The sequence below is a fragment of the Oryzias melastigma genome, linkage group LG1 (assembly GCF_002922805.2).
Source record: "Oryzias melastigma strain HK-1 linkage group LG1, ASM292280v2, whole genome shotgun sequence".
In the NCBI taxonomy this organism is placed as follows: Eukaryota; Metazoa; Chordata; class Actinopteri; order Beloniformes; family Adrianichthyidae; genus Oryzias; species Oryzias melastigma.
This window is the reverse complement of record NC_050512.1, coordinates 20,000,422-20,025,074: the sequence shown is the minus strand read 5'-3', so window position 1 is coordinate 20,025,074 and position 24,653 is coordinate 20,000,422. Positions and strand designations below refer to the sequence as shown.

Genomic DNA, 24,653 nt, shown 5'->3' with positions numbered 1-24,653 from the left:
TCTTCCTTTCTTTCAGCACGGCGCAGGCTTTGGTCACACACACTTGTCACTCTGGACCAGCTGTCATGCACCATCTGTCCAGCGTCCATTCAGCGCACACACTCGCTCACACACACAGCCCCTCAAACCTGCTGCAATGCTGGGGGTTATTGGCAAAGACACCGTGCCCTAAAAAACAATCGCTGTTTATTAATCTGTGTCAAAATCAAAACAAAAACCGAGAGTGGCAGGAGAGGAAAGGGAGAGGGGCGGAAAAAATGGATGATAAATGCTTCCCAACAAAAGGATCAATTTCCACATGAGCAACACTGAATATGAGACAAAGTCATGCATGAACCGGACAACTTGTTCACTTCTCTTGTGGGTTGTTGGTCTGCTTTTCGCATTTGTGATGCATGTTACCTAAACAACATATGTGGTCGGCGATCCACACTTCTATCAGTGTGTGTGTGTGCGCTCGTGTGCGAGCTGCATTCCTTTGAGCAGTGGGCTGGAAAGACTGGCCATGAAAGCAAACAGTGCTGGCAATTAAGTCTCCTGGACACCAGCCAGACAACACACATGTGCACACACACACTTTCACATGTCATCAGCGATAAGAGGATTTTTAACAGTATGTGGTATCTGTGTTTAAAATCAAGAGAAACAGACTTAAAATATATTTATGTGTAAATCATCTTAAGTGAAAAGTAAAATAACTTGAGTAACGAGGTGGGTTACTCTCACTGATATATTTATCTACATGTTTTAAAGATATCATTTTGCCATTAAGACACATTCATTAATATGTGCTTGGAACAAAAAAAAAACAAAAAAGTTCAACTGGGAATGAAAAAATACAATTGGAACACTCCAAAATCTCTATGTTTTTCCTATTTTTGACAAATTTTAAAACATTTAGAGATAAGCGTATAAAATCTAAGGTATAAGCCCAAATATATTAACTTTTTATAAGCATTTTATTGTGTAATTATTTGTATTTCTTGCATTTCTTTTGTTTTTAATTTTGCTGGAATTCTAAAGAGTGAAAACAAAGGGTTGATGGGAAATTAGTGAAGGCTAACTTCCGCGCCGACAGTCCCGCCCACAACTCAGAGCTGGTAAAATATCTTAAAAAATGTTTTGTTTTGTTTTTTTATTTTGGCAAAAAACTGTAAAATCTTAATCAAAAGAACACTGGGAACAATTTTATAAAAGAAAAATATATATTTGGATTTAAAAAGTGCATTAAAATTAAAAGCATTTTAATATCTCTCTGAATTAATAAACTAACCACTGTAACCTTTAACAAATATGAAACAATATTAGTTTTTTTCCAATGTTAAAGTACATACCCATTTTATTCAGAAAATTCTATTAAGCCGTAAGAAGTTTTTTTTTTAAGTTTCATTAATGAACAAATATTAAAATAAAGCTCAATTCCTACTTACAATATAAATATGTTTAGATTACATCAATAAAAATGGCTTTACAGCAAAACTGTATTACATCTTCACAAAAAACTTCCCAAACAAAATGATGCTCTCTTTTCTTTTCAGCTTTTATTGCAAAAACATTTATAGATTCCAATTTCTTCCAGAGTAATTGATGCATGTGCCAGCGAGAAATGAGGAAAAATGAGAGGTTAAATAGGCACACTACTTCCTAAGTTTGTGTTTGGTGGTCAGGCAGCAGCAAATGTCGTTTTTGCTAAGTTTTACTTGAGTCAAAAACATGAATCGCACGTATTTATTATGGGCAAAAATCAACAAAATGGGGTTTTAATTCCAACCAGACTGCATTTAGTCTGCTCTGTTACCTCACAGATAAACAGCAGCTGCGTCTTCCATGCAAGCATGTCGGTGGAAATAGTATAGGATTGATATTGAGGTAACTCTCGATTACAAACACATTTTTAATTTGTTGCAAATTACTGTTTTGCGCCACAATGCTCCGTTCTTAAATCTTTTGAACAGCTTCATCAGTTAGCAAAAACGTCACGCTCTCATTGAAAGAAATTCATCCAAAAAAGCAGCAAAGTCATACTTTTCCACTTTTTTCAGATTAAGATGCACAACTTGTAACATTCTTCCAGAAAAACAAGTTTTGTTTTGACATTAGTCTCTTGACAGGCCATTCATGTTCTGCCGTCGTCCTGTCTGATCACACACGCTGCAACCAGCCATGCGGGATAAGCGAAGTTCAGCACATCAAGTTTCCACTGAACAAGTTCAGACCCTTCAGCTCCCAGGCCGCAGCTGAGTCCAGAGCTGACTGATGCCACTGTTCCATTTACTGACCACAGCACAACACGAGCAGTTTGGTTTGAAACACGATCCATGCGCCTTTTCAGGAAGGAGCCTCAGACTCCCACATTTGGAAAACATTTTGGACTGAAAGCTTCTTGGACCATTTCTCCAGACATGTAGGGGGCGCTATAGAGGACGGAGCCAAAACACGGGATTTTTGTTTAAAGGCTACTGCCATTAACTAAATTAGATTACCAGCGTCTGTGTGTGTGTGTGTGTTTGTGGGTGCAGCAGGAGTGTCATGTTAGATGGTAATGCACTGAACAGCTGCGACACACACACTTACATACACATAAACTGATTAACATTTCAGAATACCAAACCCCGACCCTGACCTTTGAGAGACTGATTGACATGGCGACTGTTTTTAAAGGCATGCGGGTGCATGTCTGAATGAGAATGCAATTGTGAAGCAGCGACACATCATCCGGTGTGCGTCTTTGTAATTGAAGAAGTGGCCTGATGTAATGAGGCTGTAATAAGGAAGATGCTTAATCCTGCTGAGGAAAGACAAGGCTCTCTCACCTCCACACACACACTACAAATAAAGGGAATGGATTCGTGTCACTGTGTCGTTTGGACACCGCCACTCAAGTGGCAAAATGATAAACATGGGTGGCACTATAAGTCTGGGATTAGAATTCAAATTCAAATGTATTTGCTAGGCGCTTTTCATGCTGTCGGCAACACGAGAGGTTTTAAAATAATAAAAAGCAAATGCTTATTAAAATAGAACAAGCAGTCACACACTAATGATGAAGCATTACAATTGTCACACAAACGTTAACCTTAAAGTTACATTCACATCAGACATTTAACCTTCATGAACATTGTTTTAGCATATGACATTCACACTAAACAAACAGGGAGGGGCTTCTTCTTCTTCTTCTATGTTTACTAGTGCATGTCCACCACCTATAGTTGGTGCAAAACGTCAAAGTGGTGAAAATCTGGTGAATCTTGTTCCTGTTTTTTTCTTTCACAGCTCCATTCCGATGTGTGAAAGACTTGTTGTCATAGAATTCAAGCTGGACACAAACCGCAATTATTCAATTCTCCTCCATGATCAATTATCAAACAGTTGGCACCTCCGTGAATTGAAAGGAACGCCATTTATAAGTCACTATCAAATTCAAGTCACTTTTTGGTCAAAGTTTAGTTGATTTAACTTTCAACACGCATTCATTGGCTTTGTGTTTTGTACGAGTAAAGCTGCAAAACGGTCGTAGAAACTTACATATCAAAACGTGAACGGAAGCTTTTAACGCAGAAGCCCAAAATGTGCATTTATTTTACACACATTTAGACTTTTTAATTGGAAGAGGTTGCTGGAACATGCATTGCCAAAGGCAGTGTAAACGTAGCACAATAACTTTTTCTCTACTCGATATAAACACATTAACAATGACAGAAACTGGAAATAGTAGAAGTAAAAATGTGGCTCGACATCGCTGTGAGGAAAAAGTATCTTGGGGATCCGTTTACACCAATAGTGAGGACATTTACAGACGTAATTGCTACAGGAACCCCCCAAATCATGGAAAGTCAGGGTCCAAGCCATAGGGTTATCCTGAGCCCCCAACCACCCAGACAAGGGGGAGCACTGAAACACAAATATCCTAGACCCAAGAACCAGGAGTAAAAAGTAAATAATGCTAAAAACAGCACGACATCAACACCTAAAAATGTTGTGCTAAAATAGTTCTCAAAATAAATAAAAAAATGAGGTAAATTGAAATTAAGTAGGTTTATTTTACAAGTTTCATTTTACAATTTTTATTCAGAAGTTGTTTTATGAGTATTCATTGTGTATGGGGTCATGTGTTGTATGTGTGGGAGTGAAAGATGGTTTGGGCTTTTATTGTGTATGTTTTTTGTTTTTAAATGTAAAGCGCTTTGGGTTGCGCAAGGTATAAGAAGCACTTTTTGTAAATTAAAAGTTTGATTTTCCTTGATTTGTAATGCTTAGCTGAAATTGAAATCCTAAATTCCCTCAAGTGTAACCAAAAGGCTGGTATCAGAGAATCTCAGCCTTGATTTATTTAAAAGCAGCTCGAATAAATAAGGTTTAGGACCATTATGACTCTTACAAAGACCTGAAAGAATCTTTAAATCAATCATAGTTTTTCTAAAACGGGTGTTACGTCTTCCTGCCTTCTCGCTAAAACACTTACTGTAGGTAACGTTTAACATTGATTTTTTTGGAAAACCCGAGAGCAAGGCTTTACAGTAATTTAATTTATTTGAAATAAAAGCATTCATGGCCACTCTGTGTTGACAGGGGAGTTGAAGAAAGAGACTTTGGCAATGATTTAAGGAAAATAAAATCCTGTTTTTGTGAAATTCCTGATATGAGAGATAAAACATCTAGATTTCTGACACACTGAGAAGATGTAAAACTTTGCAGTTTGCAGTTAAATGTCTTCAGAATGCGTATAGACCAAATGAAGCAGACTCAGTCGGTGCCAACAGACGTTTCCAGTCTGAACCCACCACTAGATATAACAAAATGTATAAATCTAATCAAATATGGGATATTTCATATACTGTGATTCGTTTATTTAGTTAAATTTCAGGGATGAACAAAAAAGCTTCTGGTCAAATTTTACTCCAAGCTTGTTTTCTAGGGGCTCATATTTCTACAGTGAACTGTGGAGGACCAGGAGGATCTTTGAAATAGTATTACAAGTGTTTGATGATCAATAATGAATTATAAGTTAAACACAAAAATGACCAAATATGATTTCAAAATCAACTTATAACGTAAAAGTAATCAAATTATAATGAAGAGGGATTTTGTATCTTCACATTTTCAACTGCATTTTCCAAGGTAAATGGAATAATTCTTCACAAATACATGTGACTAAAAAACATGTAGATGCATTTTCTAGAAAGAGAACTAAATCATGTAATCTCTAAATGTGAATATAAACTCTTAATTTGATGAATCTATGAAGGCAAAGTATTCCAGTTTATCTATGTTTTAATCTTGCATTATTTTGTATTTTTAATACCAAAGTTTAAGTTTCAAAAGGTTATTATAAATGATATTGATTGTAATCAATCGTATTTTAATGATCAAATTGGTATTTCCTGCACTCTCATGATACTAGACATTACTTGTATTGTTTTTTTTTTTTAAGTTCAATACAAATCTGGTTTTCTGCTTATTGCTGCTTTTCTTCAGGATCTATTTTGTCCCGTTTTATTGAAGCTGGCCAACAGATTTGTCAGTCCTCCACATTTTAAACATCTTCTGTGTGATTTCATGCTGGTCAGACATTCTGTGGTCACTGATTCGAGTGTCTGTTTGCCAGCTGGTGTAACCTGAGCATTCTGACATCTTTATAGACAACACAACTATTCCATCTATAACTTAAAAAAAACATATAAAGCCTTTTCTCTTTTCCTCTATTAACATTTTTTCCCTCAGCATCATCACCGCTTCTTTTTTTGTTTTCCGTTTGCTTCCCTTTTTCCTTACTTTCTAACCTAAACTCCCCAATTTCCTGCAGCTTTTCTATCACTTACTTTTTTATTTTTCAACATTACTTTTCTTCACTCCCATTATTTTCCTCATTCCCGTCCATATTAATCTGTTGCTTCACTGGATTTCAATCTTTTGTCTACTGCAATTTTTAAATTCTAATGCGACTCTTCTATCCCTTCTCTGGTTAAAGAGAAATACGTTTTTAACTTTAAAAAGTAACTGCAGAGCAAAAAAATAAGTAAGCAGTAAAGTTATTCACAGTCAGTTATGTATTCACAGAGAAACAATTGCACGTTAGTAAGCACAGCCAGAATTACGACACACTGGATTATTAGGGACACTTTCTATTTGTTTACATATTAAAGGATTTGAAGTGTGCCTTATGGTTCAAAAACTATTGTTGGGGTCACTTAATTAGCTCTGATTGAATATTAGTTTATTTACACGTTGGTTGAGATGCACCAACAACAGTAAAATTACTACTAAAATGAATCACTGTTGACATTACACCAGCTGCAACGACATTTACTGCCTTAAGATGATATGCAGGATGTCTTTTATTATGAAATGAAGTAATGTGAACCTCTGTTAAAAGTTAGGAACTGTCTATTCCGTCTATTTATGCCAATAAAACAATACTTCATTTATATTTATCAAAATAGTAAGAATGACCTAAATAAAAATCTTTTTATTTAAATTTTTTTTCAGTAAACTTCTCTTTTTTGTTTGTTTTTAAGAATACACAAACCTGATTATTCTGAAAGCTAAATTAATCCCATTAGTAAATTAAAAGATAATTTCACTAATAATTTGACTCATTTACATTTTAAGTCTTCACCTGTTTTTCTATAACTATGTTGCTCCACTTGCTGTCCGTGTTTGTTAACTAGAAATATAAGGATATTAAGGAAAGGGGCATTTTTAGCAATTCTTCTTGGAGAAAATACATTTTTTTTCAATGACTTGTGTGAAAACTAACTGCGTTTTCACCTAACTTTAAACTATATAAACTTTATTCATTTTATTGTTCAGTTTTTTTTTTTTTTTTTGGAAGCTGACCTCCTTGAACACACAGGACGATAAAGCATCCAAAGAAGCTGTCATGTGGTATAATGGAGTGGTTGATTGGCAGGTGATCTGCAGGAAGCAGAAATGAGTGAACAAATAACAAAGCACCAATCACCATTGTTCACCGACAGGAAAGCAGCACACGGAGAATGACAACTTAAACCAGTTATGGTGAAGCTGGTGGTGGGTTGAGGAGGTTTAAATATTGTTTCCTTTTTCCACAAGATCATGGAAGTGTGTAAAGAAGGTGATTTAAAAGAGAGCCCTCTAAATTCTGACAGGCAGCACTTGAGACGGACTGAGGGAGCACAAGGGTCCTACTGAGCTATTGTCACCCGCCATGCAGGTTAACAAGACAAAGCCTTTAACCTCTGACTGTCTTTTATTTTGTCAGCCTCATTCTCACACATACATTCACATAAACAACCCCCCCCAAATAATATATTTCACACAGATTTTATTGTCTTTTTTAACTCATTGTCTTTTTTTTTCTCACCTCCAGTAGCCACGTCTACAAGCTCCTCCCCCCCTCAATCCTTTTCATTCTGCTCATCACCCACTCCCATCTCTCATCCCCTCATCTTCTTTTCTTTGCACATCTCTCCCTTCCTTTCACTTTTCCTCCCTTGCCGGCGCACAGAGCCATTCATAACTCCGGGTTATCATTTCAGCCTGCTTTCAGTTAGAGGCCTTGGCGGGATAAAGAGGCTGCCTTCAGGCTGGTGTCTGCGCCACACGCTCAGCTGGAAATCCGTAAACAAGCCGCACACAAACATTTCTCGGGTTTATGTGGTATCCAGGAGACACCAGTAAATACACACACAGCGATTAGAGAGGGAAATCCCTGATTGCTGATGTTATTATCCAGTATTGACTCTCCAGAAAGAAGAGTTTTCCTTTTTGTTTTTTTTTTACTCCCTCTTTTCCTCCTGTCTCTTCCTCCATTGGCTTCATTTTTCTGTCTGTCATTGGGTCACGCCTGGTTGCCGTTCTATCATCAGTGTCTTTTGCTCTTTCTCTAAAAGCTCCTCGCTTCCCCGAGGGCTCAACTTATAACATTACAGTACACCTCAAATCTCTTTCTCTCTGTCTTTTTTACCCTCATACACACACAGTCACACACTAATGGAAAAAAGGGGCAGACAACAAATGCACTGAGTGAAAGCAGAGCCTCTGGACACAGAAGAAGAGAGCATCTTAAGAGCCCTTTGGATGTGTGTCACGCAGACACAGTGTTTAGATTAAGCCATAAACAATTATCAGAGAGTTTATACTTTCTGTAAAAGAGAATCCTGTTTGTATTTTTAACTTGAATTATTTCAAACAAACTCTAAAATAAAAAGAGCTTTATTAGCAGTTGCCATCAGGGGGAAAAGTTATTAAAGTCGTAATACAATTGTGCTTTTAAAAGTTGTCTTTAAATTATGATTATGCTGGGTTTTTTTTAGCCAAAATCAAACATCTGTGTCGTTTTCTAGGATCTGCAGAGTGGCAGGAGTTCATTATAAATTTGCCTCTGAATTGTGGTATTGGTGTGGAGTAAGCCTGCCCCTAGTTCCCATCATCCATTGATCTAGTCGTCTAATTTTCAGCTTAATTTTCTTCCTACATTATGAGAAAAATGCCACCAGAACATGTAAAAAACACCAAAAAACAAACAAGGTTTTCACCAGAGTGGGTCTTTAACATCTCTGTTACACATCGAATCAGAATACTGGTCATTCATTATTCATCTGCTGGCTGTTGCAGATAGATTTGACAGTCAGTGTTCGACAGCTGCAGAGGATTTCTCAGGTTTCAGTCAATTTTTGGACCTTTGCCTGTAACTCTCATGACACCAGACCTTAAAAACCTTTGCTTGGTTTGATTTTTGGAGAAATAAAACTGCAGCAAAACTATGAAATGCAGTATATGTCATTAAATCTGTCTATTATCTTTTACCTTTTTACTTTAAAGGACATTTGAGCTGAAAATATTGAACTTTTGACTCATTTACCAACTACAGAATTATAAGTAAAAATTCTGAAGGTAGAAAAAGTAAATGTGTAGATATATAATCAGGATTAGTACGTCCTGAACGAACACATATTTTTAAGAGGGTGTTTTACCAATAATATATAATGTTGTTAAATCAAAGTATCCAATATTTTCTGATATAAAATGGCTCCACAGAGAAAGTAGTGTAGAGGAACAGAAGTTGAAGTTTAAACAACAAAAGAAGACCAGTTTTTGTTAAACCATAACAGCATCCCATAAAAAACTAAACTAGTAGAGTCACACAAACTCTGAGATTTTGTGTCTAATTATTCAAAAGTTTAACAATGAACTAGAACAAAAAGTATGGACATCTAAAGCTCGACTGAAGTCATAGCTTCCTTTTAAAAGTTCAACTTTCATTTTATTTCAGAAAATTACTAATGCATTTTCCAGTTAATAGTGATTTATTTCACTACGTTTTTAGATTAAAGTAAATCTTAGCAGAACCTGCAGAAAAAGCAAAGGAAAGTTGTAAAAATACCACATTATAAAGACACTCCTAAATACAAAAAATTAAAAAAAATCTTAAATATGTAATTTTATGGGCAATTTTCTCTGTTTCTAGAGGATTAATTTGAAAACAGCACAACATAGACTATACATGCCTTCCTGAATTCAGCCTTTGATAAACTTTTTTTTCCAGTTTAGCAACAAAAAGAAAAAATATATATATTGAGACGAGCAAAGAACAAAGTTGATAAATTGGCTGACAACAGACATAACTGTTAGTTGCAGCAGCAACTGTAGTGTTGTCAGAGTTCTCTGCAGCACGCCGTACTGCTCGTGCAGGAGAACCTGCATGGGGTTCATGTTTAATAGTCAACTGTTTCATACCTGGAAACTCCCACAGCTCATTACAATTACTTATCTTCCAGCATGTGCACAGGTCGGAGCGCTCATGTGTGTTTGCGTGCATGTGCACATGCATGCATAAGCGTGGCGGGGTGTTAGGAACTGCTCTATTGATGAGAGAATGAAGTCATTTTTCAATGTGGGGTTAAGCGCTGCATTATTGCCGCCTCATTTGGCTCCTGTGGGCCACCATAGCCCTCCTGTCTGGTTTCCATGGCATGGTGAGAGAACAGAGAAGGGAATGTCCCTGCTTACCAGACTGCAAGTTCATCCATCAGCTCACACACACATATACACACCCACACACACATATACAAATACACACCCCCTCTCAGAAGCAGGCAAACGGAGCTTTTCCCACTCGCAGTCAACTTTCCCACAAACTTGCAACAAATCAAGTGCGGCAGCACTAAGTCTCCTAAATCCAGTCTATATCACATTATGCACTAGTAGTATTTGGATACACTGAGCTACTCAGAGTGATGCATGGCTGTAAAACCAATTTTCAAAAGCACGGTGTTGCAGATTAGGTTCACACAGTCCATGGGATTGCGTGGTAAACTACACAAATCTTAAAAAGCCATAATGCTAGTGAAAGGAAACGGATTAATTTCACAGCAGACGTTGTTTACTTTGGGGTTTCCTGCCTTTTATGTCTGAGTTTTGTGCAAAGAGACTAAACTTTGTTCTGCATTGAGCAACATTGGCACGCATGGGTTGTTACTCACAGACACTATGGGAGCTGTTTGCCTTAATGAGAAGGGATGCACCTCTCTTTGGGGTTGGGCTGGGTGGGTTTATGCCTTCTGTTTGAACAAGAACTGGACGTGAGCCAACTATGCCAGTTCACAACAGTCTCCAGTGATATCACACAGTCAAGAAGTGAGCAGCGGAGACACTGAGATGGATGGACTCTCGTCTTTTATGCATGTAAACTGCGTCTTTTGTGCATCCTCCAAGTTGGATCTTTGTTTCTCTTCCCAACTTTCTTTCAATACAGTTGACCCATAATCTCTTCTTTTCCCGGTTTACTGTAAACGCTCTAATGTGTCACTGTCATATCTGCGCATTTATCTTCTATAGAGGTGCCAGTCTCCCCGCAGTGCATCGTTTATTTCACACGTTCACGCTGAGCACGAGGGACACATGAATGAAAGCACAACCACATGCTGATGTCCACAAATACATCAACAACCTGTTGTGCTTCAGGTTTGGCGACACGTTTTTTTCCCTTCCTGAGAACACATTTGTCATGAGCACAAAAAATCTGTGATCACAAAGGCAGCCAAGTCTTAAAGTCCCACTCCGATCATTTTTTCTTCCCAGTGGTCTTTCTATTATAATTATGCTGTTTTTAGCCAAACTTTTACCAACTGTTGTTTTCTAGTACATATTTTTGGCAGAGACAGGAGTTCATTAAAAAAAAACAAAAAAAATAGCCTCTGAGTTGTGAGCGGGAGTGCAGAGTAAGCCTTCCCCCATTTCCCATCATCCCTTTCTTTACTCTCTTCTGCTTACAGCCCCTCTCTACCTAACATTACAGCTGCACCAAAAACTGCAATATTGTGACTATCCAGCAAAAATGTTTGAGCCAAATGCCAATTTGGGCGAGGAAAACAAAGATGGGCATGAATTTATTTTTATTTGCAACTTGATGCATCGAAATTGAGCTAAATCGCTCCATATGGCAGGTTTTTCCAACGGCATTCTCCTGATTCACAACCATGTGAATAAAGAAATACATAGAAATCCTATTTTAAGCTTAATGTTCTTCATATGTGTCCACATTTATGAGAAAAATACCACAAGAACATATTAAAAACACCAAAAATACAATTTTTATTGTGTGTTTCACTGCATCATAACACTTTTTAAGATGCAAAGTTAAAAATAAAATTTCATGTTTTAAATCGGAGAGATCATTTTTGGCCAAATGCAATAGTTTGTGTAATTTTAAACGCAGCAGATGTCAGAGAAAATACAGAAGACAAAAAGAAAGTCACGGTTGCATGAGACACAAATTACAGGACAAAAGTCCTTTCCTTCACCAGCCTTTCTTAGGTCAGCCTTGTTTATAGTTCACACAGTGATTTATGACTAAGATCAACACTGCCCTCTGTGCTGACATAAGATTTAGACCTATAATTGGTGGTGACGCCACTGAATGATGCGCCAACACAACTTGACACAAAGAGATCACTTTTCATAACTTCAGCATCTATATCAGGTATTTAAGAAGAAGCTTTACTGGGACATAATCAAGTTTTTTTCACTTTAAGGACTTCACTCTCTAAAAAGAAAGGGATGTCTTTTTATTTCTAATTTCTTGCTGCTGTCTTACATTTATAGCTGCAAGAACCAGACTATTGCAGTTTCATGGCAGGCTTTCTCAACATCAACAGAGAAATGCACATTCCTGAATTTACTGCCGCTCTGCACAAATTATGTCCTAGAAAATGATTAACGCTTTTTGAATTTGCTTAAAAAATAATCATAATTAAAAGACCAATTCAATTCAATTCAATTCAATTTTATTTATATAGCCCAATATCACAAATTCAATTTGCCTCATTGGGCTTCATGCCTGTAGTTTTTACAGATGCACAGATGGAGTCATAAAATATGCACAATAGGTAAAAACTAAACAGACTATAAAGAACGGTCATCCCTGTCCTTAGACCCTCCCTCGCGGTAAGGAAAAACTCCTAAAAAAAACCTGAGTCAGGAAAAAAAGAAGAAACCTTAGGGATTCCCACATGAGGGAGAGATCACTGGGGACATTTATAAAATAGATCAAAGGATGATTGGAGTTGGACTTAAGAACGGAAAATTGATTGAAGTGCCTGTTATTTAATCTTGCTTGACTTAGGAAACATTTGCTGACACAAAAGATTCCTGAAGCTTAAGAGCATCAAAATACTACATTAAAATAATGTTGTAACTGTAGCCTGATTGGATGCTGATGACCTTCAGCTTTTTTTTAGTTTCATTGACCAAGTCAAGCAACTTAATTTAAAAGAAAAAAACAATGCAGTTTTAACCTAAACCAATAAAACCTTAAAATAAAATAATTTTCCATGCATAATTCAGTCACGCTGATCAATGATGAGCAAAAAGACTCATAAATCACACTAACGCAGGAATTTATTTACAGGAACGAACACAGTGGCGAAGGAGCCCTGTGAACCAGCCATGGTCCATTTGGATGGATCTCTGCTTCCACAGCCTCTAAAAAAAGCTCAGGTCACATAGTGAGATCTGCTGCCGTCTTTCCCAGACTCCATGACGAGGTGTCAAATCTTTTCAGCTCCACCTGACACACAAGCCACATGCCGAACATCCTCACTGCTGTCCGCATGGATCTGCCAGAGCGAGCGCTGCCTCTGTTGTCGCCTTCCTGACGGTGGTTTCCCTGTTTGTTTGTCATGTTGGAGTGAAATAATACTCGAAAGTTTACACAAATTCTGGGGAACTCTGTGGTCGCAGTGTTTTCTTAACTCTCAGAGGCATTCGCTGCAAGCTCATGACACTGACAAATTAAAATGCCTTCTGTAACACTATCATAGCGCAGCAGCACCCCTGGCAACTGCACCGCTCCCATTGAAAGCACACATAACTTTATTAACTCACAAACAGCATGACGTGTCTCCAAAAGCAGCAGGCTGTGCAGGCGTCCTGCCATCCTGATAATATAACTTTATTAACCAGTGTGTTGACTCCCTTACACACAGCCGCTTTGCAAACTCAACAAGTAGTTTGTGGTCGGCCTTGAAATAAACACAAGTTGGTTAGTTGCTGCACCGCAGTGTCCATTCCGTCACAGCTGTCAGAGAAAAGGAGGAGATGGAAGAAAAAGAGGCAAATAGAACTGCTTCTCTGGTGTATGCTGAAGTCCAAAAAAAGTGTGGGCACTCTCCTAATCGAAGCCAAGAGAGAGGCTTTTATTTTGTGTAGAACCAACTGAAGCACACTTTGACAAAATAAATACTAAACAACGATAGTAATTGGTTTTTATTTAATTTGTGAACTTCATCATGTTGATACTGGAGCTGATGCTTTGGTTTCTGATTTTTGCAGCTACATTTTAATCAAAATAATAAAAAAACAGAAGTTGGATTATTAATTAATTTAATTCAAAGGAGCTACTAGAAGTACATTTTACAATGTTTCTGTTTTTCAAAGCTACAAGTGTCACCTCTTTTAGACAATACAATTTTGCACATTCTTTAAAGGCTTAAGAAAACTTTTATTTAGCTTCTTATTTAAAAGAAAAATAATTATGGGAACTTTTAATGTTATTTGACAATAAATAAACAAATAAATAAATAAATAATTTTCTTTAAAAAAAATCATGTAGCTAATTTTTCTAAATATATTATCAATAGTAAGGGTGTAACAATTCATTGACTTAATCAATGAATTTATTTATTTCCCGAGATCCAACCAGATCAATGTGTCTGAGGCAGGTCTACTCGCTTTTCAGTCCTGAGGGTTCAAACAGAAAAAGTAAAGACGTCTTTTCAGTTTGAGGCACCTACGGACTGGAACTTTCTGCAAAAAACAATTCAACTTTCAAAGCTCACAACTTTGTCACAGTTAGATTTAATTATGAAGGACCTGGAATAAAATCACTAACCTAAGCTGCTTTTTAATTCTTTGTTTTGTACTATTTTATTTATTTTTTAACGTATTTTAATTCTATGAAATGTCTTGTGTGTAACTTTTGCCTCTTGATCAGGAGTCCCTTTGAAAGAGAGATCAGTGGATCTTAATGTGAATTTCTGGTCAAATTAATAAAATAAATAAGTTATTTATCAAATTTAAATATATTGTGCCAATATTGGAAAATCCCATTTGGATTGAGGCACATTGGATTTATTTCACTACGAAAACGACAAAGAACCATCCCAACAGACAACACACTGCATTTTGCAAAGATGTGTGACCATCCAGAGTGGTATAAAGTTCTAATAATGTTCCGTTTATGTGGAAAAACAACAGTTGACTGAACTTTATGAAGCTAAAATGTGAATGGATTTGCCATTAATTCTTGTTTACTTGTTTGTTTGTACACATATTTAATTTACACTTAATTATCTTGCATGAAATACAAAGAAATCTGGGAATTCATCTGCACTGTTCAGTGTTTATCTCGGGGTCACATTGGTTGACCTTTTGATTAAAGACGTCTTGGATCCATTTTATTTGGTTAGTAAATCGGATCATTCAAAATGAACAAAAACACAGATCTGTTACCTTCTGTTGTTTGCTAAAATGAATGATTACATCCCCAATCAATAATTAAATATTTATCAAAAGGTTTTTCAGTTAAATTCCAGGAGTCAGTATGGGGTTGCATGTATCAAATATCTGCCTCCTGAACACATTTATTATTTATTGAAAGATGGGATCACTCCCCACATCGTATCCATCCCGACTGACACACCTCCCACATCACTTTACTCTTTGTGGCACAACTAAAATCACTAAAATATATTGTAATTAAACAATAATTTCACCTAAAATAAAGTAATGTAACTGCAGGCATCCTGTGCGCATCTCTATCCACTCTCAAGGGATTCTGGAGTAAGTGATGTAACTAATTGACCAATCAGATTGCACTAACAAGCTGTCAGCCCGCGTTAGGATCATCCGCCAATCACGGGAGGCTGCGCTGTCTCCCGAGGAAACAGTTTAGCCAATGACCTGCAAGAGTCTGACTCCGAGCGATTGCAATCAAACACCAGAAGGAGAAACACAAAGTGGAAGCTCTCCGAAGCCGACACACAAACTGGGGAACACACACAAAGCTGGAAAAAGAGCAGTCGGGCCTGTTTACAACAAAGAAGCGTGCCGTTCGTGTGTATGCATGAGTGTGAGCACCATTACACCGAAAAGATGTTGTGCAGGAACAAAGACTTCTGCTGTCCATTAGTGGCCAAAAGCTCGAGGGCAAGAACGCACACACACACATCTAAAAACACACGAGTAGACGCTTGAGAATGTAAAAGTTGAGCTGCTTTTTTAAGGTTGTTTATTATATTTTTGTTCAAATCTATCACATTATCAGGTGTTGTGTGGAGCCCTTCTTTCCTTATGTTTGTCCACCTTTTCCCTCCACATTAGTATTCTTCCCTCTCCTTCCCAGCATCAAACCCTTTTACTCATATTTTTCTTTTCATCAATCCAAAATTCTCCTTCTCCCATTCTATCCATCCCAGTTTTCCTCTTTTTTTGCCCTGAGGGAGACGGTGTTGTAAAGATGCCACTGCTTTTAAGAAACAGCGGGTTGCCTCTTCAAGCCTCAGACACGGTCAGTGGAGCCTGAGTTATTAAAACACACACTCCAAAGCACACACGGCAGAGTTTGATCTCCTGCACCACGTCTGCAATAGTGATCAAGGATTGACACATATGCACAAGCAGCTTGTTAATATGTTAATTTTCGCCGCGCATATAAATGATCATCTGAGAGCAAACAAACACACTCGGTGGCCATCTGCTCCATTCAGATGTGTGGGCCAGTGTGGGTCCGCATTACTGCGCTCCCTGTCACAGCACAAATTAATGTGCGTTGGCTCACAGTGGGAAGAATTTGTTCCGTGCATTAAAGTATTTGTACACCAGCGCACATTCAAACGAAGACTAAGCATCTGCAGATTTTTGAGAAGTATGGCAAACATCTAAATCAAGCCAAAACCACTTCCCAACGGAATCAAACCATCTACCGAATTTTACCTTTTATCCTAGAAAGAAGAACACCTGGCATTATAATTCCTTTTTTTTTTTCTTTTTTTTGCCCCCACAAACCAAGTTGGCACACAGCTCCACAGTAATACCAGCAGCAGAAAAACCAAAGGCATGGGATCAGCGGAAAAGCAAAAAACGGAGAGCATGACGACGGCTGGCATTCCTGGGAATGCTGCAATACCTCACAGTGGACACACACACAGAGGAAAATGATCGAAACAGACAATTCCAACTTTTTTCCAGGATTAGGAAAAGATTAGGATGGTATCATAACAAGATTATAACACATATAAAGCTGTACTGCTCTAAGCGTATTATTACCCCATTTTTTTTTTTTTTTTTTTTTTTTTTTGTTCACGCGTGTGCGCACATGTGCCCATATGTGTGTGACAGACTGAGGGGAATCTACAGGATGGATACATGTAGAGCAGACTGAGCCTTTTTTCCTCGGGGATGAAGCAGCTATGTATGCATGTCTGAAATTAGTGGGGGGTGTCTGCTGGGGAGCAGGGGTTCAGATGTATTCCTGAACCCCTGCTCCATGCCACATATGGGTCACTGCTGCTCCCCCCCAAGGGGTGTAAGGATTTGTCAGGAACTAGGGTATTGAGGAGGGAGGGGGGACGGCAAAGAGTGATATCAAATCAGAAGTCTAAATGTTTTGTGAGCAAATTCGAGAAAGATCCGATCAGCTCGGAGATCGGCTCCGCCTGCACCGCATGTCTGTGTTTGTTAACAGGAATGGAGAGTTGTTAACTTTATAGGCAACGTGAGAAAGCAGCAACGAGTGGTCGAACACTGTTGTTATTTTTGGTCCAGGCCTCTAAGGTAACTGAAAGCAGACGGGGGGGCAGGAAGACCAGGTCTAAAAAAAATGTTGGATCATGACAGAAATATTAAACAAAAGGCAGCAACTTTTAATTTATTTTTACAATAATTACTGTTAAAATGTAACCTTTCCCTTTTTTATAAGATTGTTTTTATTGTTTGACTAATTTTCATTTTTATTGCACTGCCATTAATACGTGGTAATCTTTTGAGATTCTGGGCTTTATTCACAAGAAAGACCTGTTTAAATTTGATTTAACTGATTAAAATGAGCAGACAGGAAAAATTTGCCGCCTTGATTAAAAGGATTTTAGTCAAATCTCAAAACTAAAGTCTTTGATTCCTCTCTAATGTAGATCGAATCAGACAGGTAATCCAGGAAATGGTGCAGTTTAAAGTCAAACTTTAAAAAGGAAAACAACAAACTAAGAATATTTTTGCTGACTACCTTAAAATTCGCTGGTCATTATTATAATTTACGGCCTTTACTATAAAACCCTGTCCCTGGTGTTATTATTCTGGATTCCACTGCTTAAGATGGAACATTTATTTATTTATTTGTGCAGCCCTTTCTCTTCTTTCCTCTTTTTTTCCCATAAGGTCCAACAAAAAAAAAAACGAGAATGAGTATAATCACTATAAACAAAGCTTATCTTAAATTACAAAAAGAGTTTATACAAATACACACCTTGTAAAATATGTCCAACACAAGATGCTTTCAGCTCCTATTTGTCTGTAACATTTATGGAAAAAATAAATTATTAAATAACTTTAAAATTTTTTTTTTTATACAATTCTGACCTTAGTTGCTTTTGAAATCTATTTGATTAAACTCCAATTATAATGCAAATTGTGTTTTTGGTGTTTTAACCTGTTCTTGAGACATTTCCTCATGATAGAAGACAGGAAATTGATCAAAAACAAATTGCATTTCTAAATATTTATTTATACAGTTGTGAATCGAGAGCAAATAAAAAACTCTGTTTGAAAAAGAGCTCATTTGCTCCGTTCCAATCTGATATATCCCCTTGTAGACGACTAGATCCATATACGTCTTTGTTTTCCTCACATGATCTGGGATCTGGCTGTACGTCTGGATACCTCCGATATTGCTCGCCATTTTCACTGCACCGGTGATGTTAGGTTAGGGGTGTGGCTGTGAGCTACCGACAGAGCCTGTAAAGAGATATGTATGGCGGGAAGTGGGGGCCTTCTTATTCTCTCTTCCAAACTTCTGCCTCTCTGCAGAAATTATGTCCTTTGTTATTTGGCTAAAAACGGCACAATTTTAATAAAAAGACCACTCAGAACACTTTTAGTATATATCAAAAGATGATCGGAGTAGGGCTTTAAGCAACCAGATTTCAGTTATTGATTCCCTAAAACCAAGATTTTTCACTGGTATATTTTCATCAGGAGAAATTGATTATCCTGGTATGTAAACCCTGTGACCACGTTGCCAAATTTCTGTCTGTGTTGGACTTTAAGTGAAGAGGGACTTGAAACATGACATTCTTTAGAATTTTCTCACTTTTTTAAGTTTTCAGGTTGTTCTTTAAAAAAGATTATCCATCTGCATTCATAGGAGTGCAGTCAACTTAAGAACGGTCATTTGGAAAGCAGACAGAGGGACATGTAGGTAGGAAGACCAGGGAGAAGTTTTTGGGAGTTTTTAAAACATTTCTTCAGTTGTACAAAATATTATGGTACTGTTGGTACAACATAAAATATTTAATATATTTTTGATTGATCTTGAATCTATATATGTTTACTATCATATGGTGAGGAGAAAGTTGTATCTTTTTCCCTATTTTTGCTCAGTATGCATCATATTTTTGCTCAAATTACAGCAAAATACTTTTTAATTTGAAAAGAAGTAAAATCTCGGAGGGTGAGAAAATGTTGTTCACTATCAAATCCCTCTTTAGGTCAATACAGGCTGTTCAAAATAGACTTAAAAATGTGCATAAAGGAAAACTCAGCGTAGCGACTCCCATAGAGGAGGAATGATGTTCACGCTGATAGCCGTTGGTGTTATGACATCATGTGTTGTTAACCAATTAGACTGGGTGTTGCAGGAGAGAGGATGCAGCAGCCACTAAAAGCCTCACCGCCACTGACCTCAGGAAGAGGGAATTCAATAACAATATTTACTTTCTCTCCCCGCTCCTCCACCGCCCCATGCTTTCTCTCACTTCAGTAATGACTGCGATGAGCTGCCGGGGCCCCGTTTGTGCCGAACCGAGCAAACTGTCCATCTGGAGCCCCAAGTCAGAAACCTGAGGCCCAGGCCACTTAAACCGTGTGTCAGGACGGCAGATTGTTTGTTGATTGCTTCTGAGTTTCAACAGGACCAGCTGAGCGAGGAGCTTTAATGAGGACGGAGCTGCAGAATGATGTCGTTTTGGTTTGGTTTTTTTGAAGCAGAACATGTTTTTGCATAGACGGCAGTGATTGTATGACTTTACTGTTGTGACTGCATAAAATTACACAGAACGAGAGGAATCTGCATAATGTGTGTGCTTTATTTGGTTTAATCGCTGACGTGGAAATCTCTTTCTTTAAAACTCTCCTGCTGATGTAAAGACACAATCTGTCCTGGAGCTTTTAAGTATTCGAATAAACACATGCAAGTGAAGCTGCTGCACAAGAGCAGCTGAGCTTTAGATTGCTCCAAAATCCCCTGTGACCATGAGTTTGGGCTAAAGGGGGGGCTGAAATAAACTTACCACCTGCTACTGGTAGTCCACTCACCCACACACACTCACTTGTCTCTAACATCTGCCACTACGGCCTCTTGTGTTTTGCCAACACCGGAAATTTCCAGCGTAATAGTCACAGCTCAAGGCAGTCCCTACAGTTTCCCAGCTTTTAATGGCTGTTCGCCTTACATCATTAATGCATATCAATCACCATAAATGCGCACTCACATGCAGAGCGCAAGTACAGCAGGATTTGTGTCAGTGAGCTGTGAATAACAAAGCTGAAAGCCTCTGGAGTGAGCATTTGGCTGCAAAAAGTTCAGCCTGAACTGATTGACAAAGGGGGTATAAAGCGTCTGAGAGGGAATATATGTATCATGTTTTTGGTGTTTTAACGTGTATATATAACTGATTAAATTATGAGGACATAAGTAATGTAAAATAAAGGCACATTTGTCAAAAAATTCTCGTATCTTATTGGACAGATACTTAAAATGATGCTCACCGCTCCTCTGGGTATTCTGTACCTTCCCAATAGACACCACAACTTAGAACAAAATTGGCATCCATCTGGTTTTTGCAGCCATATTTGTAAAACATTTTGGAAAACAAAAGTAGTTTCCAGATACCAAAATTATTGTTAAAATGATGGGAAACTGGATGATGACATTTGAGTTTTTAAAAATAGGGAAAGTAGATCATCTAACTCTTGCAGCAACTGTGGTCGGAAGCTTAAAAAAATGTAATCTGTTGGAAGATATTAGCATGTCAAATAACTTTTAGCCAAAAAAAGAAGAAGAAACGTCATCATCCAATCACTAACGTTCAATTCCTATAGCATGCATTTTTTAATAAAGTGTTTATCCTGATTAATTCAAGTTAGCACAAAGGTTAGCTTACCTAGCCTGATTTTTTGTTAGATTTCCTGTTGATTTTTCAAAACTACTTTAGTTTTCAAAATCATTTATTTTTTATTTTGCTTCACATTTTTGAAATTGGGTTAGTTTTTTTCAGAATAATTTTTTTCGTTTATGGAATTTTGTTTGTACTTTTTTAAATTATAATCTTCAATGTGTCTTTGCGCTAAAGTTATTTGTTGGTGTGATTTCCCTTCAGGGCCACCGTATGTGTGGCTGTGTTCATCTTTTGACCATGAAGTGTCTGACCCTGTGACCTCCCCATCTCTCACCTGTGCACCCCTGGATTAGACACGCCCCCTCTTTAACCCAGAACGAGAACAGGAAAGATGTTAGGAAAGTGAATCGGACGGTTTTTTACTGTTATGTCACATAAATCGTAGGTACATTTATTGCACGAGCCGTTTTACAACCATCCTGGAGATGCATTTGAATGTTGCACATTGAACACAGATTAATTTCTTGCACCTCAAAAACTATTTTTTTAAATAATATTTCTTGGTAATATTTGTTAGCTCTTGTGTTGTCACAAACTTTTTCCAAAAATAAAAAGTTACACTAAAACTCTTGCAGGAGGTTAAATTGATATTTTTTATCATATAAGAGGCAGAAAACATCACTTTTTAGAAGTGACAACAAAATACTATATGACCACTTCAGTATCTATGAATAAAAAGCAATTAAAGTAAACATTTTTTATGTTTTCCAACTAATATCACATTTTATGGATGATTAAATCAAAAGTTTAGTGTTTAATACTTCATCTAGAATAAATATTGAATGTTAAGTTTTTAAATAACTTTTACAGAAGTTTATAAAGAAGCATTTATACACAAAATTCCACTTAACAATACAACAATTTCACTTTAACTGCCAGACTTTGTGAATGATGTGGACACACACATGCTCTCAAGTGTTCAAAAGCCATCAAACGTCCAGCCTCTGTCTCTCGACGCGCTTTCATCTTCGCATGCTAATTAACCTTGACCTCAAACCTCCCAGAGCTTAATTGCTACCAAGGAAATGACTGCCATTTGCAGGACTGCTATCCGCACACATATGCCGCATGCACAGTTCAATTAGAGCCATCCATTCTGCTTGACCAGCAACAGTCATCACCATGAGCCCATCAGATATCACCTGTCTGCCTCTTTCTGCCCCATCGACTCCGGGGAGTGCAGAGGATAAAGAGGAAAGGAGGAAAGGTTAGAGAGGAGCTTTAGTAGAAACGATTATGTAAAAATAGATCAGGAGTAAAAGCATGTTCTTTTACATGTCAAATAACATGCTTCTGTAAAGTGTTATGCTAATAAAGATCTTGTTGATAAATACTATAATTGATTCAGATGTGCATTATTTGCAGACACTTTTGCTGAATGCAAAATAGGAATACTCGCTGCTAAGAAATAAACATAGAAAGTGAAAAGTATCCAAAATCACAGAAGTGAGAACAGGGAAGCTCAGTAAAAATGTATTAAAAGTCAGTTCAGCGGCTGTCTGCTTGGGGGAGCTGATTTAAGGAAATGAAGCGAAGCCGTCTTTTCAGGAATGCAGAGGTGAATTAATTCTCTTTAGTCTTCCAGCTGCAGGATGACACACTGACAGAGTTACTTACACCCGCATACAAACTCAATGAAGCTCGAAAAACACTCAACTCCCGGGATCAGCATGCTGAACACACACACAAAACACACACGGTGTTACTTCTGATGGTGTCGCTTTGAGGTTTTGTCAGAACATGCTGATCGCCAGGTGGAAATGTGTTGTGGTTATTAAGCTTTCTTGCCTCCACCTTTACACCCCCACCCACCCACCGCATTAATCCTTCAACCATCCCCCTCCCCTTTCCATAGGTGCTGACAGCTCATGATTTTTTGTAGCATCCTCACACTAAACCCTCATTGTTACCATCAAGTCAAATCACCAAACTTCTTTATGTGTCTGGTCCATCTGCTTCAACAGAGCTAAGGATGGAATTTTTCTTTTTTTATCACAAAAGCAAACAAACTCATCTAAGGTAATGTCTACCACCTTTGTAAAAGATCAAACTTAGGGTTGGATAGAAAAAAAAATCTTTTTTATCATATCTTCCTGCAGGTAAAATGCTAAAAATACTTGAAAAACAAAAAATATTAAAGTTTATATACAGCTGAGTAGTATTGTTTTTGGCATTTTGAACAATAGTCACAACACTTCTTTTTCTGCATGACTCATCTTCATACAATGGGTAAGAACGGAACTTCTATTAATACTTTTGTCTTATATAGGCTTAATTGTACATATCTGACTATGTTACACCTATTGTGTAACAAGTAGGGTAAACTTAAGTTGGTTGTCACAATGGTGTGATGTTTACAACACGGTGAAAACAGAAAATGGGTTTTATTTTGAAAAAGTGGACCAGATGAACGTAACACTCGCCCACATAATTTCTTGTTTAGATCATTAATAGCCCCAACTTCACAAAAATTGCTCAAACGTCCAGAAAAAATGTAAAACCAAATGGATACAGAAAGCTGTAGAGGCCAAACAGGACTGGATGCAGTGTGAGTTTCTCTGTACTTTTCAAGTTATGTAGACTCTGGCGTCTGCACCAGAACCGGTCCGGATGCAGCATGAACCTGGGGTAAAACATCTAGAAATCCTTCATCAATCCATTTTATTAACACGTTATATCTCTTTAGGGATCTACTACTGTTGAACGAAGGTAGAACCTGGACAACCAGTCTGTCACACAATCAGAATTTAGAGTAACCAATGAACCTATAAAGCATGTTTTTGGAATGTAGGAGGAATGTCACATAGAAAGGATTCAAACCAGAACCTTTTCGCTGTGAGATCAAAGTGATAACAACTGTGCAACATGATGGAAATCTTTTTTTTTTTGTAAATAAAATCAACTACTGTTGAATTCAGTTGCATTGACAAGACGTTTGATTGTTAATATCCTTAGAATTTATGCAGTTTTAGTCTCATATGTATTTTAAAAGTTGCTCAAATAGGAAAGTGTTTTAATATTTAATGTGCATAAAGAAGAGAATTCAGCCATAATTCTTGCATTAACATTCTGTTTATTCTGTCTTCTGATAAAGGACAGAACATCAGAAATGCTAATTTATTCATGAGGCATTTGCTATTACACCTCATATGCAGTCCCCTGTGTTAGATGAGAGAGGTAAAGGACCGTCATGTTAGGTCCTACAGGAACTCTTACATGTGACAACGAGAAAAGAAAAAAAACTCCTTTATTAGGCTCTGACTCTCACGCTCCAGTAACCTTTAGCAAAGGTTCTTCAAGGACAGACAATATCCGCTGCTACTTTGTCTTGGAAACACCACAAATTACCTGGGAGGTCACTAAGGAAACTCTTCGCCGATTCCGAACACACACATGCCAGCAGTAACCCATCTCCCCAGTCAGGCTTGTAATTATGAAAGTTGTAAAACAGGCTGACATCATAACTGTTCATGCCCTCAGAACCTCTCTTTATATACTACAGTTTGGTCCTTGTTTGTAATTCATTGCATTCATCCACTCCTACGATCTCAATACTTTTTTCCCACTATAATCCACAGCAGAAATGTTCCCCCGTCTTTGCAGACACACAAACTAACTAACCAAATAGTGAATTCACAATCAAATTATTAAAGAATAATTACTTTTAAAGAAACTTTTACTTTAAAAGATAAAAGAAAAATCAGAGGAAATGTTGACTGAGGT

The 24,653-nt window shown here is 37.5% G+C and overlaps 1 protein-coding gene across 7 annotated transcripts in view; it reads right to left on the bottom strand.

Moving 5' to 3' along the window:
- The window catches only part of slit2 (slit homolog 2 (Drosophila)), a 103,669-nt gene that overhangs the window by 49,535 nt on the left and 29,481 nt on the right, over window positions 1-24,653 (bottom strand). The window contains exon 1 of one of the 7 annotated variants that reach the window (XM_036212885.1): window positions 22,073-22,284. The exons of the other annotated variants lie outside the window; for them this stretch is intronic. Coding sequence (XP_036068778.1) covers window positions 22,073-22,095 — 23 coding nt within the window. The 5' untranslated portion in view covers window positions 22,096-22,284. Of the gene's footprint in view, window positions 1-22,072; window positions 22,285-24,653 lie in introns of those variants that run through there. 7 annotated transcript variants of the gene reach the window in all.